This window comes from Dipteris shenzhenensis, chromosome 11 (genome assembly GCF_047967505.1).
Source record: "Dipteris shenzhenensis isolate YYH24624 ecotype China chromosome 11, Dip_SZ_1.0, whole genome shotgun sequence".
Taxonomy (NCBI): domain Eukaryota; kingdom Viridiplantae; phylum Streptophyta; class Polypodiopsida; order Gleicheniales; family Dipteridaceae; genus Dipteris; species Dipteris shenzhenensis.
Window position 1 is genome coordinate 21369524 of NC_141606.1, and position 15960 is coordinate 21385483.

The 15960-nt window shown below is 43.4% G+C and overlaps 1 protein-coding gene across 1 annotated transcript in view; it reads right to left on the reverse strand.

Annotated features, from left to right (window-relative positions):
- The window catches only part of LOC147896760 (uncharacterized), a 106982-nt gene that overhangs the window by 34555 nt on the left and 56467 nt on the right, over nt 1-15960 (reverse strand). Inside the window, exons 4-5 of the mRNA XM_087381144.1 lie at nt 9423-9619; nt 9070-9129 (exon numbers count right to left, since the gene is read on the reverse strand). Coding sequence (XP_087237270.1) covers nt 9070-9129; nt 9423-9619 — 257 coding nt within the window. The remainder of the gene's footprint in view (nt 1-9069; nt 9130-9422; nt 9620-15960) is intronic.

Consider the following 15960-nt stretch of genomic DNA (forward strand, 5'->3'; position numbering starts at 1 on the left):
CGATGACTCATGACATGTTCAATACGCAGCCATACATGCAGACATTCACGCAGTCATCTTTTGATCGACCAGTCTTTCATCCAGGTGGACTTGACTTTCTCCATATTTCCTTCCTCTTCCTTTCGGCATTCTGGGTTTTATTCCCAAAGGCGAAGGATGACCCACAACTTAAGAGGGGGAAATCCATGATATGTACAGGATCGTAAGTTGTACTCATTGTACATGCTTCCGCTTCGTAGTCACTGTGCTCACATACGCACATACTACTCTGATTTCTTTTTCAGTTTTGGATGCTAGCATACACACCAAATGAAATCCACAAAAAGGTCTTCTACATGCACCCTCTACTTACCCAGTGCAGTTTAAGAGGGGGTGTTAAAGATAGTGTAAATTGCACTATCCACATAGGGCATAGGGGCAAACATTGCATTTATCCATTTCTTCACAAACAAAACCACTGAAAAAGGGATGGAGGCTAGAATGCCCCTGCTCAACAAACATAGTCAAGTGCACCCGATTGGCCCCAAACACCGTGGCACCCCTTTCGGTATTTCTTTATATATCATAGTGAAATAATTACAAGTTGCATCTGGGAGACCTTCCCTGCAACTGAGCACGCAGCCCCAATTCACTGAGCCTTCGCAAGGCTTTCAAGCATAGAAGAAGCAAAAAGGTCCAGGAAAAGCCACTTTTGCAAATTCAACCAGCAAAAGAAGTGCTCTGCTTTGCCCATTCTACCAAACGCACGGAGGGAAAAGCATATCACTGCGAAGGGGAGGCAAAGGGGAAGCCATCGGGCCAAACGGAAGTCAAGGAATTCAAACGGGTGAAGAGTTATGAAGAAAAATAGAATTCAGTTGAAGGAGGCTGAAAAACCAGTCCAAAATCTCAACAAAGGGAGAAGATAAGAGAGAAAACCACACATGTGAAGTTTAGAAGGCCCGGGAAGGTCTAGAAATGGCAAAGGAGCATGTAGAAGACACTAGAGCGACTTGGAACTCTAGGGGGGCCACTGAAGGTACATGGCCCTCTAGGGGGCCCATTAAAAATACCACATCATCATTTCCCAACAACCACTCTTTTAACTCCTTGGAATGCCTTTGGGCTTAGGGATTAATTACGCTTTTGTGCTAGGCACCATGCCATGTTTAATTACACATTATTAAGCCCACGTTTGGACTTTTAAAACCAAAGTTGTCACAGTCTTGTAGTACATTAAAGTACTTAGAATTTCACGCCCCCGTGACATTTGCTGACATCTATAATGTATACAAACACGTTCAAAGAAGATGCATTGAATAATGCAGCTGAAGTGTCTCAAGCATCCTCAAGGATAACACTTTTTGGTGGCAAAAGACACCATAAAGAATGTTTCCAGCAGGTTTGTTACATAAAGAATTAAGACAATAAGTGACTATCAACGGTGATGGATAAGATTAAAACAAGATATTAGCTTGGACAAACTCCTCGGGTCATACATCTGCTCTAAACTCCTTCCCAAGGTTTATGAATTTGCCGTGATAGCTGAGAGCTCGGACAAAAATTAAGGACTTGTTATAGAATTCTATCACCAGAAAGCTCCATAAATATGATCGTATCAAGCTTTTATGCTCATTGTAATTCAATGTCCCACCCCATGGGTCAACCGACCTTAGGCACACTAGTCAGGATATTACTATCCTCCTTTTGGATTTTGAGAAAGCTTATGACAAATTAGATTAGGCTCTTTTGGAGGGTACCTTACTCCATCTTGGCTTCTCAAATTGTTGGATTATAAGGGCTTCATTGTTGGAGCCACAAAGTGGTCCAAGGTCGAATCTTGCCCTTGAGGGACTGCCATGTGGCAGTGGCTCTTGGCAATAATCCCACATGGAATAGTGCACCATGGGTGCACAACTATATAATGGTTGAAGAACTCTCTCTCCAAATGTTCCAAGTGGAAGATAGTGACATGCAAAACGCTGGCGGATCTGCAGCTATAGAGAACTGCTAAAAGCGCCTTCGGGTCGACCTCCGCCACAAAGCACCTCAGAGAGTTAAGAAGCAGCCTTGGAAGCTTCCCCTTGCATGGATAAAAGAGCATCCTCCCTTGATTGTCTCTTCTTCTGGTTCATTTTGTACATGAGCCTTTATGTCAAAGTCAACTAACATACCACCTATTCAATCAATTTTTCCTCCCAGCCAATTCTCGGTGACAGCAAACTCTCAGAACAACCACCTTACGTGAAGGCTCAAGCTTGCATATTCCACCAAGCCCCAATTCCCTACATGGATCTAGTATGCCACATATGTCTAATAGACGAATCCACCACTTGGGGGACACTAACAGACTCTCTAGTTAGGATGAAGTAAGCCATCTTGGTAAGACGATCAACTACCACAAGGATAGAATCATATCCACCTTGTCTCATAGGCAGACCTATAATAAAGTCCATGGAAATGCTCTGCCACCTACCTAGTGGTATTTCCAAAGGTTGTAAAAGTCCGGGTGGCTTCACCTGCTCTGCCTTACTTACCTGACACGAAAAACGTGTCACATATTCATGAATATGTTTTTTCATTTTCGGCCAAAAGAAATCTTGCTTCACGAGATCATATGTTTTCTCGACTCCTGGATGTCCCACACATGGGCTATCATGGCATTGTTGAATGACTCTTTGCCTGAGATCATTCTGATTAGGTACTACTACCTTGCCATTCCTTTTCAGCATACCATCTCTTATGGTATATCTTGCATAAGTTTGGCCTTTTTTGGATGCCACGTCACCCTTTTCCCTAGGCTTGAATACATGAGCCTTAGGCCAAAGGCTCTAGACAAAGTCGTCCACCTTTTGAGTTTTTCTAATTTTGGTCATTAGAGCACTCTCTAATACCGTGAAACCCATATTATACATAATGCGTGACAACGCATCAGCAACTTTATTATCCTTCCCTCTTCGGTACCGAATCGTCAAGTTAAACTCCCGCATGAGTTTTGCCCACCTAGCTTGGCGGCCTCTCAAGTCAGGTTGTTTATAAAAATGTTTCAGAGTGTCATGATCAACATCAACATAAAACTCTGATCCATATAAATAATGTCTCCATGTTTTCAGAGCATGGATAACAACATACAACTCTAATTCATGAGTTGGCCAATTTCGTTGAGAGGGAGAAAGTTTCTTGCTTTCAAAGGCTACTGGCCTTCCCGCTTGGAGGAGAACTGCTCCTACCGCAATGCCACTTGCATCGGTTTCAAGGAAAAACGGTTTCTGGGAATCAACTATTTTTAACACCGGCACAGCTTGTTTTATGGTGTTAAAACTCTCCTGTTGATTCTGTCCCCATATAAAAGGTACTTTCTCTGAGGTCAGATCAGTCAATGGCGATACTATTTCGGAATATCCTTTGATATGCCTTCGATAAAATTGGACAAATCCCAAGAATGATCACAAAAAGCAGTCAAACTCTGAGGGATAGGCCAAGTCAGTATTGCAGCCACTTTCTTTGGATCCATTTCTATCCCCTCAGGAGTAATAATGAATCCTAAATATTCAAGTCTTACCATACACAGTACAATTTTCTTTTTATTTACATAAAGATTGGCTTTCCTCAAAGTATTGAACACTATTCTTAAGTGTTCGTGATGCTTAGCAATACTTTTGCTGAACACAAGAATATCGTCAATAAAATGTACTACAAACTTCCTGATATACGGACGTAGTAGATCGTTCATAAGCATGACGAATGTAGCTGGAGCATTGGTAAGTCCAAACGGCATTACCAAAAACTCATAATATCCAAACCTGCTTCTAAAAGCGGTTTTATGCACATCCTCGGCTCTAATACGGATCTGATGGTAGCCACATTTAAGATCTATCTTAGTGAAAATTACGGCCCCATGTAACGCATCTAGCAAATCATCGATCCGAGCCATTGGATACCTGTGCTCTACCCTAGCTTGAGGTATTCTTCCGGTTGTCTTCGTACCTCCACTTCTTCAGTAAAACTTAATCTATAGGGAGGTCTATTTACAGGTTCTGCCCTCGGGATTAGTTCAATCTTATGTTGAACATTCCGCTCTGGAGGTAACCCATAAGGTAACACATCCCTAAAACAATCAGAGAACTCCTCTGCTATTTGATCAGCCAGCTTGGCCACCTCTTCATTTTAGGTAACATCAGTGCTAGCCGAAGAACCATCAATCAGCTCTATCGATGCTGTACAAAGGAATGTACAAAGGAACAAAAACTCTTCTTGAGCTTTTTGAACTTCCATTACGAAAACCAATGGTCCTTGAGGTATATCTTTTTCACCTCGTAAGACATATAGCACATCATTCATCTTGAATTGATAAATGTGCTTTTTCCAATCTATGGCTAGATTCTTCTTAGAATGCCAAGCCTTACCCAGGGCTATGTCTGCGTGAGCAAGCTTTGTCATTTCAAAATCAAGCTTCTTAGCATAGTCCTGAATTCGAAGTTCCAACTGAGTAACCCTTTGGTCCCATACTTCAGTTGAACTTGCGTCTGCCATTCTGACTGTATATGCATAGTCAGATGGGCTAGTCTTTAATTTCAGCCTCTTTACAAGCTTGGAGTTAATCACATTGTGTGCTGACGCTGAGTCAAACAACACAATGACATCATGATTGGCTACTTGCGCCTTCATCTTAATTAACTCCGTATCGTTAAAGGCTGTATACCCCGTTGCTGCGGGCTTTGATAAGACATTATCAAGTGCACTGGTTACTAGCTTAGCAACAAACACACATAACAAAACAGGTACTGACCTTTGAGAAGATCCCGCTAGCTAAATCTGCATCCATTCTGCTCTGGGACTTTCCTCCATTTCCACGTCGTATTCTGAGATCACCATCTCAGCCATCCGACGATCCTTGTTTCGTGGACAATCTTTCCACCACTGATGAGGCTGAAGGCATCCAAAACACAAGCGTTCTCTCCTCGCTTTTTCTCTTTGCTCTAGGTTCAAAGAAGACTTCACCAAGCCTGGGCTGCCATTGGTGTTACTTTTCTTTTCACTCCAATGGTGGTACTTGGTTTAGAAGTCTCAACTGGCTTCGCCTGCTTGGCTCGACCACTAGGCTGTGAGGTACTCCCTTTGCTAATCCACTTCTTCTTAAACCCAGTTTTCTTCGGGTACTCATACCGAGTCCCAACCTGCACAAACCCACTTGGTCTATTTCCTTTGGCATCCTCATAGTTCAGGTCTATGGCAATTGCTTCATCTACCGTGTTTGCATACTTGGCCCGAACTTCCATCTTGATCCAATCATTCAGTCCAAAGATAAAATCTTTTACCTGGATTGACTGAGGTAGAGGTTCATAAACTTTCATTACACTTTCTCTGAACTTATCAGTGTATTCCGCCACTGATAAATTTTTCTAACGAAGGTTTCAATACTGATCCCAAGCTCGGGATGCTTTGTCAGGAGGTAAGAAGTGTTTTCTAAATTCCTTTCTAAACCCCTCCCAAGTAGTGGATGCCACTCCATCTTTCTAATGTTTTATCCACCACCTATCCGCTGCCTCATTAAACATATGGTGGGCCTCGCGGATTTTCTTCATATCATTCCTGATTTCACAAATGGCAAAGGCCTCATCCCATTTATGTAACTAGGTCTCTATGATATCGGAACTACAGTCAGACATCCAACCAGAATACTTTTCTGGCCTATAATTGGCAATATTAGGCACCTTAGTCCTCCTAGGCTCGACCGTATGAACACCGGATTTAGGCTCCATTGGAGCTTTACCCTTCTCTTCACGAGATGGTCTAGCAGACATACTATGAACCATTTTTCTAAGTTTGGATTGCCCTACATTTGCTTGTAATTGTTGTGCTAAAATCTGTTGCAAGGCATCCTCCAATAATGCAATTCTACCAAACAGTGTATGGCCTGCTGGGCGCGATACTTGCGGGGTCGGCCGGACTTCCGATTCTATGGGATCCACCCTTGAAGCTTCTTCTTCCACTTTCATTTAGGTCGATTGGGTTTTTTTTTAATTTAATAATAGCACTCTATATAAACTGTAAGTACAAACTGTCATAACTTCCCTATGCTAGGGAATGCCTGCAATCTCGACAACAACAACTTTGCAATTGAAAGAACCACGCATTCCCTATACTAGGGAGATATCAGTAATCTTTAGTAATGGGAGATAACCAAAACCACAATAAAACTTCGAAACTCAAACAACTCCAAGACATAAAGAAATAGAAAGCTCCCTGGTCCAAACTTCAGTGTTCAGGCTCTTGGTCGCCTTTATTCGACACCACGCCACTTCGATACATCCAAATCCACTCAAAAGCGCCTCTAAACTGATTTTCCGTCAAGTTCCGTCAATATTCGGACGGAAAAAAATGGGATTCCGTCAGTGATCGACGGAAATTCCTTGGGCAAACTGTATGGCAACCAAGCTCCCTGTAAGCCACTCCCAATCTGTATTTATGATCTGTCCTGCAACCACCTATCTTTATGTTGGATTCAAGAGAAGATCAGCCGTTATAAACAAATACCCAGGCTCCAGCCTCTCTTATGTTACCACACACGAGGCTCCCAACAGACTAAGGTTGGTGCGTTGCTAAACAAATGAGTTGTGCAATGAAGCGATGAACAGCCATGTGGGCATAGCATCCATCAACCACACGATCAGGAACAAGTTCACCAACCACCTGCAAACTAACACTATAACAGCAACGTGAACTCCTGCATCCACGCAATCTCTATGGTTTGACAAGCTCCCCACAAATCTCTCGACCTTTCAATGTTTGCTCAGTGGATAACGATAGAGAGCTTCTTTTTAAGACGCACACTACGCAGGCGTCATGCAATTCAAGGTAGCAATACCAACCACCTGACCTTTCACGTCTAGATTTTCCTGCTTGCAGCCATGGATATTACGATCATCTGCCTTCATGATAATCTCGACATCACCACTCTAGCATCCCGACGCAGGTGCCTTTATACGTTCATACACAGAGAGCTCGCTGACCAAGCCTTCCTGCACCTTCGTAACCTGACGCTCTGATACCAAATGTCAAAGTCAACTAACGTACCACCTGTTCAATCCTCCCTAGCCAACGATCAATCACAGGGCAGGCACTCAATTTTTCCTCCTAGCCAATTCTCGGTGACAACAAACTCTCAGAACAACCACCTTACATGAAGGCTCAAGCTTGCATATTCCACCAAGCCCCAATTTCCTAGATGGATCTAGTATGCCACATGTCTACATTCTAGGGTACCTCTTAAATGCATATTTACTACCCCTCTCTTGGGATATCAATTTATTCACTTGCCCCTAGGCACATTTCCCACTTAATGCATTTAAGACCCATTGCCTTAGACCCATCTAGTCAGTGCCTTGTCACCCTCATCAAGGACCTTGACATTAACCCCTTTGACCATTTACATGAAGCCCAAATAAATATAATACAAACATTGATCCTTTACAAAGGAAAATGTCAACTGACCCTTCCGAGGTCATGTTGCCTCAACTTGAGCGTAACACTTTAGGCAATATAGATTTCAGTTCTTGGATTGCTATGGCAAGCTCCATGATAATCTTCTTTCTGATCAACACAAAATCTATGGGTCCAACCATCCAAATGTCCAATGAAGCAAATCCTTCTGGCCAACGATATGTGGGACATAGACACAGGCAAGGAGCCAGAACTGCTGATGTTTGAGAATGGGATAAGCATGCGGAATGTGCACTAGCCTACATCAAAATTCGTGTAAAGGACAACATTACTTCAACCATCTAAAATGTCAATAGACCCACGGAAGTGTGGGACAAACTGAAGAGAATCTATGAGATCACCAGCATCTCAAGGAAGAGGTACATGGAGAACCAACTTAACAAGCTGAAGATGCATGAGGGAGCTCCTGTTTAAGATCACCTGGAAAAGATCGAAGATTTGATCCAACAACTGGCTGCAATTGATGTGATATCATCCTTGATACTCTTCCACCATCATTTAACCAGCTTGTGACAAGTATCAAGGTCAGAAAAGAGACCCTGAGCTATAATGCTTCAAGAAGAATGAGATGTCGGACTCATTGCATCTCCAGAAAAAACCGACACAGTCTTCATCACTCAAAGGAGAGGCAGACTGGACATAGGGAACATCGAGGAACTTCCAAAGTACCGACAGAGGCAGTTTATAGAAGCAAAACCAAAGTACATATTCTGCAAAGAGGTGAAATATCTGATGGTTCAAGGAGGTCAAAGTGGTTGATTGCCACAGATCCAAGTGAACCATATTGAATAGACTCTGCATGTTCGAACCATTGCACCTATCATCACAATTGTTCAAGGAGTTCGAAGATGTTGAAGATGGACCTGTAGTATGCATGGGAGATGGAACTCCACATCAGGCCAAAGGTAAAGGGACAATCTCACTCATTATTCCTTTTGGTGAAGCAATAGGAGTTGGATGATGCATGGTATGTGCCAGGCTTAAAGCATAATCTACCATGTGTTGGAGCTATCACTACATGGCTGTAATGCCCGTTTCAGTCCACATGAAGCTAGCTCAACCCCCGACTCGAAGCATCTTTATCATTGACCGAAAAGCCTATGGATCTGTGCCAAGTGATAAGTGATGCCGCTACAGCCTACAAGACAAAAGATCTCCAACACAGCCAAATGAAGGAACATAGATTCTGGAGAAAGGCCTTAAAAATCATAGCTGTATCCCTGCAAGCTTAGCTCACTATCCTAATGAATTATTGGCCTTTTGTTGCAATATGTAGTTGTAAATCCTTGGGGTCTAGTTTCTAGGTATGAACTTAAATGCTGGCAGTAGATCAGGTATTGCAATAGTTACAAAAATTGTTCATAAGTTCCACCAAGTCCATTTAGTACAATCTGTACTAATCTAGCAGAATGTACCAGCATATGTTGTTTTCTTAGGGTCTGGGTGCATCCCTAATATAATTTAGGCAGAATGGTATACTGTTCTTTATTTTACATAGGAACTCTAGATTAGAGTAGTATATGTAAACAAAAGTTTTAAGAAAACAAAGCTCTCTGTGCATACACTTATGCTCAAATAATTACTGACCTGTGTTTGACATCATCACTGCCTGAATAAAAGAGATACTCCTTAGCTGTGTTGAACAACCTGAAAGAACCCTTTCGTGAATATATGCTCACATATACATGTTCATAATAAATCATGCAAGGAGAATGTCAGAGCTGATGTCACTTTCCAAGATTTAAGATTCTACACGTGTCAAATTAGTGAATGGAATGCACCGTGGAATATCTCATGGCCCTTTTTGGACTTCTTGGCATCTCTCATGGCCCTATTTGGACATTTTGGACACATTGAAAATGTGCATGCATTTATTAAGCAATATTTTGCCTGTTGGGGATGATAAATTTATGAAACTTATGTACGTATGTGGGACTTACTTGTCAAGAATACTCTCATTTGCTAAACTTGCGTCTTCAATCAGCCTAAAGAATATGATAACATCCAAGTTACAAAATGACCCAAATTGAGGTCGTGGCAGAAGATTCAAGATATTATCTATAAACGTGATGATCAGGGCTCCACTAGTTCGTAAACCAAGTGATTTGGAAAGTGTGTCCAAGGCATAGCCAACTCTCTGCACGTATCATCGATTTCAGGTAAAAAATCATCAAAATGCAAATTCGGTTTAACCTGACTAAGATCCTGAAAGAATAACAATCACAAAAATCTGCCTGAAGCATAGAATGTCACAACTGACCAGAGAACTCATCCCCATCCAAGGACACCAAGGATTAGCATTAATAACAACAAATACTGACAGATATACTATTTCAAAGCATCATATACAACAACTCAACACAGCTCTTCCAGGGCCTGACTTTGGTAAGTTGCAATAAAAATCAGCAGGTTCTAGACCTGGCTTATTGGATGATTTGAATTACATATAACTGGCTATGCACATGGTTATCTACCTTATCGGTTTTTTTCCTCTTGAAGTGGTTTCAAATAAGATGGGCTGCCATGCCATAGTCTTTTCAGACATTGATGGTTAATACTATAGTTTTTTTATGAGATGCCCAAGGAATGATTACCTGTAAATAACGAATAAAAATTCAATTGGTCATACTTCATGTTGACTAGTTAAACCAACAATCTCCAGGTTTGGGTTGATTTGATGAAAACTAGATAGCATGTATCTCACCATTTGCCTTGGACAGTCTTCACACGCACCTTTTCAAATTGTCATATCCAGGCATGTCAGTTCTGTAAACTAATATAATCTACAGTTGTAACTTGATGGTCAAGTATTAGCTTAATCAGCCTACTTTTGGACCCTCTGATATGCTGATTTGGGCTTCGGAAGCTAAATTAGAACTTAAAGCTGAGTGACTAGGCTGCTTGTAATCTTACTATCATGGCTGTCTTGCATGACCTGAAGGCTAATTTGACCCATGGTTTTGAATAGCTTTTGATGATGGTATAAGATATCCAACCTTATGGGCAGATAGTAACTTGGATGGTTGATCTCTAGTTGAAGGTACGATTTGACACCTTGTGCTTCACAGAAAAGAGTGGTTTCACACCAAAGAACATGACCTTAATCTTTGAAACATGACTTCCAATAATAGCCTGTATCACTTTCTCAAAAGCATCGATATCATTTTTCTTTGTTTTTTATAATTAAAACTTTGATGTACTATTATTTTCTCACCTCTGTCTGTTCATTATAAGTTCTTTGCTCATTTGCCATCTCCCAAGAAAAGTACTTCTATTTGTTTTGAGGGAGCCATTTGGCTTTGCCTATTTCATTTTACCATCTTCAGTAGAAGTATTATTTTTGGAAAATGTTATTTTCGTGTTCAGTTTGCAGTGTAATTCTCCTTTGGCCAGTAGAAGTATTATTTTTGGAAAATGTATTTCCATGTTTAGTTTGCAGTGTAGTTCTCCTTTGGCTCTAGTTTTTGTTATGGAAACCAATGATGATAAGGCAATGGAGGGGTTCTCCCTTCTCGTCCCTAAATTAAAGATTTGGGTGGAAGATCTAAGTATTTTTGTTGTTGGAAGCCTCTCCCATTGCTAGTTAGCATATCATCATAGTAAATGTAGTAATTTATATTTTAAGAGTAAGTCTCAGTTACATGTGATCGAGTTCTCTAAAGATGAAATTTGCCACCTCTTCACTGTAGGAGATGTCTTCGCCAGATCCTTGGTTAAGGGTCAATGTATGCTTTTAAAGAGAATCGTTTGTTTTGCTAAGTCGTAACATCTTTTGAATTAGAAATATTTCATCGCTCGCACCTATGTAAAACAAACCAATGTACTCAACCCAAAATAAAACAAAAAAGGAGAATTTATAAGTTGTATTGCATGGAAAGGTTAGGAAGAGCCAATTCTAAGAAAAAAAATTATGACAAAACCAATAAGGTGGAGTGTAATCCTACCTCAAATGATGCTCTCTATAAACTAGAAGAAACTTGCCACCGCTGCAAACCCATACTTGAGAAATGTCTCTGCTCTTTCTTTGGCTGCCTTGGTCTCTGAACATTTTTATTGGATCAACAAAATGTGTAATCTCGCCAACCATATCTATGACAAGATTTGTACCTGCACTAGTTTACCACATGCCTTTGTAAGCGGATACTAGAGATATCTCCCTAAAGAGCCCCGAGAAGGAGTAATTAAGCCTCCATCTCGAGTGTTTTATCGCATCGCTAGTTGAACTGCTGAAGAACCCAACCTAGAGCTTTTCCCTCAGCAGAAGCTTCTTCCTTGCAAAGGAACTGGCAGAAGCTTCGGTCACCGGCAAGCGGCAGAAACACCCACCGGAAAGCTTCCCCGAGAATCGTACTCACCAAGAAGCTTTTGCAGGAATCGGAATCACAGGAACCTGTTAAAGGGGAGGGGTTCCTATCCTTCCGGAGGTGTTACCGGAGGCCAAAGGCCACTGGCGTGAGAAGCATGAGTTTTGCAATGCTCTAATGCAATGGATCGCGCAGAGCGCACCGTGCAGTAGTGTGCGAGTGTCGTATGCTATACTGTAGTGAACGACGACGTACGAGTGCCGTACGAGTGCACTATGCTAAATGACAATCACCGGCGAACTCCACAACATAAGCAGAATAAGAAAATCCTACACTGGTGAACAATCCCCATATCGGGAAGAGACAAGAGAGATGAGAAAGTGACCAAGTTGGCCAAAGTACATATCACTGGACTAGTGTCCCCAGGTCACAAGTCGCAAGTCACAAAAATACACAGGTCTATCCCCATAGTAGACAGAGGGTACACACAAGTCTCTCCACACTCTCTCCTTGACGAGCTCGTAGCTCTAGCCTCTATCTCTCCTCACTCTCCTCTCTTTCGCTCCAGTGCCGAATGCTGAATGAATTTTCCTCTCTCCCCCTTCGCTGAGAATCCCCCTCTTTCTTCCCATTGGTCATCCTCTTATCTCCTTAGCTGTTGAGGATAGCCGTTGCACCACTGGCTCTCTTGATGGCTACGGCGACTTCCTAACTCCCTGACTCGCCAGCCTGATGGTGTAAATTCTCCATGTGCAGGTGAGCTGGATCACCGCACCACTGCACCACTGTATCACTGAACCACTATGTAAATGTAAATACTCCTGACTGCTCCATGTGCTAAGCTCACTCTCCATGTGCGCAGCTCTTGATGAGATCACTTTGGACATGATACTCCTGGTCGACCTGTGGTTGACATGTGTCGTTACATGATTGCCTCGGATACTACTCCTGGATGAACCGTGTGATCGCGTGGCTAACTTGTGTTGACACATGGTCAACATGTGGTCAACAGAAGTCGTCATGTGGTCAACGCTTGTCGACAGGTGGTCGTCGTGTGATAAGGTAACAGTTTCCCTCCCCACGATCATTCACCGTCCCGGTGAATAGAAATGGAGGACGAATCCGTCAAAGAAAAAATAAAAATGAACTTACAAACCATTGATATGGTGATGGAGTAGGAAAAGGAAATGGTACAGACCATGTGGTTGGCCATGGGAGTAATCCAAGATTTGTATTAAGTTGAAACATGAAAAATAAACTGCTGCGTGATAAGGGACAGCATGGAAAATTGCAAAAAAAACTGAGTACATCTTGAGATAAAACACTGATATTTACAGTGAGGGCCAAGCAGCTTGGCAAAATCTAACAGTGCAAAAAAAAACCCAAACACCCATGTATCAACCCTTGTATGAGATTACTGAGGGTGGTAATCAGCAGCCTGTTCCTCTGCCTTCTCCTCTTCCGCCTTCGTATTTGGCTTTGTGGCCTTTTGCTCATCCCTTTGCTTTGGCTCAGTCATATGTATCTGTGGATGGGGTGCTTCCTCCTCACACTCAAGCGTGTCCATCACATTTCTCAGATTTTCATACTTGGCTTTATATCGGTGGTATCGCCGGTAGTAATGATCCTTTTGCCCTTGCAAGGTGGATTGGGAAGTCTGGAGGGTGGCCAACTGCATCCGAAGATCTGTGAATTCTTCCTCCATGGATGAACGCTTCTTTTCCAATTCAGCCACTCTGGATTCTGATTTTTCCTTGGCAATCTCGGAGGAAGACAACGACTCTTTTAACTGTGTAATCTCCTGGTGAAATCTGGTCACCTCTGTGACATGCTGGCTTTGCAAAGTTGCCAGAGCTGCTGCATGTTGGCTGCGTAGTGTTGTCATTTTTGCTTCCCATTCCTACCTGTGATTATGGAGGCGATCCTCAAGGGCAGCCTGCTGAATGTTCCAAGCGATGTCACGCTCATGTATTGCTGAGTCCTTCTCTTTCTGCCACCTTTCCTCCTGTTGTCGAAGTGTCACTTCTGTGGCGCGCTGCTGGGCTGCCTGTGCTCTCTCGAATTCTAACTTCAAATGTTGCTGTTGAGAGAGGAGCTTATGAGCATAACTTGTGGAATTGAAGACCGCTGTCCCAAGCTGCATGAAGGTGTCATCCATGATACGCTGAACAAGATGCAGGGACCTTTTCATCCACACATACCTGTCGCTGTAATTCATCCTGTCTGCAAAATTAATCACGTCCCCCAATTCCTCAAACATGTCAAGGAGAGCTCCCTCTTCCTCGGTTGACAGGTTTCCTGTAGGTGCCAATTTGTCCAAGTGCACAAAACATGTCGGGGCCCTGGAGATCTTTCTGTTCTGTGCGAGGCAGTCCTGCAAGGGAATGGTGAAGATTTGATTGAGATCCTCCTCTTCCCCACATACTGGTGAGCGTTTTTTGTGAAGGACAGATAGTAGTTGGCTGTAATCTTCATTCTGTTTTTCCACCAGGGAAATATTTGAAAGAGGTGGGCCTGATGAAGCAGCTATGTAAGCTGTGAACATATCATTCTCATGAAGGGGTGGGCAATCCACAGATTGGGGCAAAATCCCTCCCTCAAATACCTCCTCCGATGCTGAAGTGACCGATGGAGGATCTCCTCGAGAGGGGCTCCCACTGAGCGCCACCTCATGAAGTCTGCACCGGAGCTTCTTCAGTATATTCTGTTACTTGTGCCACAGGTTTCCCATCAGTGACATGTCTTGTATCTCCATCAGTCGTGCCCATGCCAGGACTTGCCTCTCCATCAGTCACACTTGTCCAGGCTTCTCCAGGGATCTCCAGACTTTCAGTGGGAGGGATTGCACCAGGTACACCCCCTGTTGTACCAGTGACGACGATTGTTGTACCAGTGACGACAACTGTTGTTCCAAGGACTTCCTCGAAAGGTGTCTTGTTACGAAGGACTGTAGCTGTTTCATCTTCACTCCCTACCACTTTCACCGATGCAGTCATCACCACAGTTCAGGCGACCTCTGACCATGTGTTGGACCAGGTGTTGGACTTGAATCTTAGCCTGGGCCCTGGCTCCCACGGGCTTTCTCAGGGGATGTCATCCCAGGGAGTAGTTCACATTTCGGCCTCCCCACCACGACCACCACAGGGCAGAGACAGGAGCAAAGCCGAGGTGTCCTCTTGATCGAAAGAGGAGAGGAGGCAATTCCGGGGGAAGGAACATTGGAAGTGACAGTGAAAGAGATGGGAGAGGGGGTGACAGGAGGGGAGAGAGATGATGAAGGGAGGCGACCTGTGACAATGGAAGGAGGGTTGGCCTTCCACTGATGAAGTAAGAAGGTGAGGTGGGGCCCACAAGTACAGGTATATGTGCCCCGACACTTGCGAACTGTGTTATGGAAGGCAGAGTAGAAGAGTGAGGCGAAATCGTAGAGAGTGACCGAGAAAATGGAGTCTAAGGCAAAATGGATCGCCTTGGTGATGAAGAAGTGGCCTGGGGCAGAGTAGAAGTGCGTGAACAAATACCTCGCTAGAAGCGCCTCTCGGCTGTTTCCCTCGAGAACCTTCTTGCACTCATGTCCTCTGCGATGAGTTTTACACGTAGACAAGAAGGACAGGAATGTGGGTGAGTCGGTGTGAGGTGGCAAAAAGGGAAGTGTGGGAAGACGGAGATATGTGGATACGAGACTAGGAGTGAACATGTGACGGGAAATCAGGAATCCAAATGTGTCTGTTGCAAAGTCATAAGACTGAATGAACGCAGTACACATTTGGACGTCCACCTGGGGAAGTGTGACATCATCAAACTCCATGAGAGACATGCGGGCTATCTCATCAGGTGACAAGATGCTAGACAGCTTGAGTGTGGGATCGAGGAAAGGTTTGAAAACCACCCCAATGATCGAGGAGGATGAAGCAGGGGGTGGAAGATCACAAGCTGTACTTTGTGGGGCCAAATCACCGCCACTGTTACTGTGACCACTGTGCCCACTGGATGCCTTGGATGGTGTTTTGATTGTACCTGTGGGGGGCAGATAGTCAGAGCCTCCATGATCTGAATCAGAGGAACTCGAAAAGGGGGATAGCTCCTCATCTGATATGATAGTGATCCTGTTGGAGGGAGGTGAATCTGCAGCTGATCGAGGTCGTTTGGAAGTGCTATGTGGTGTAGACCCGGC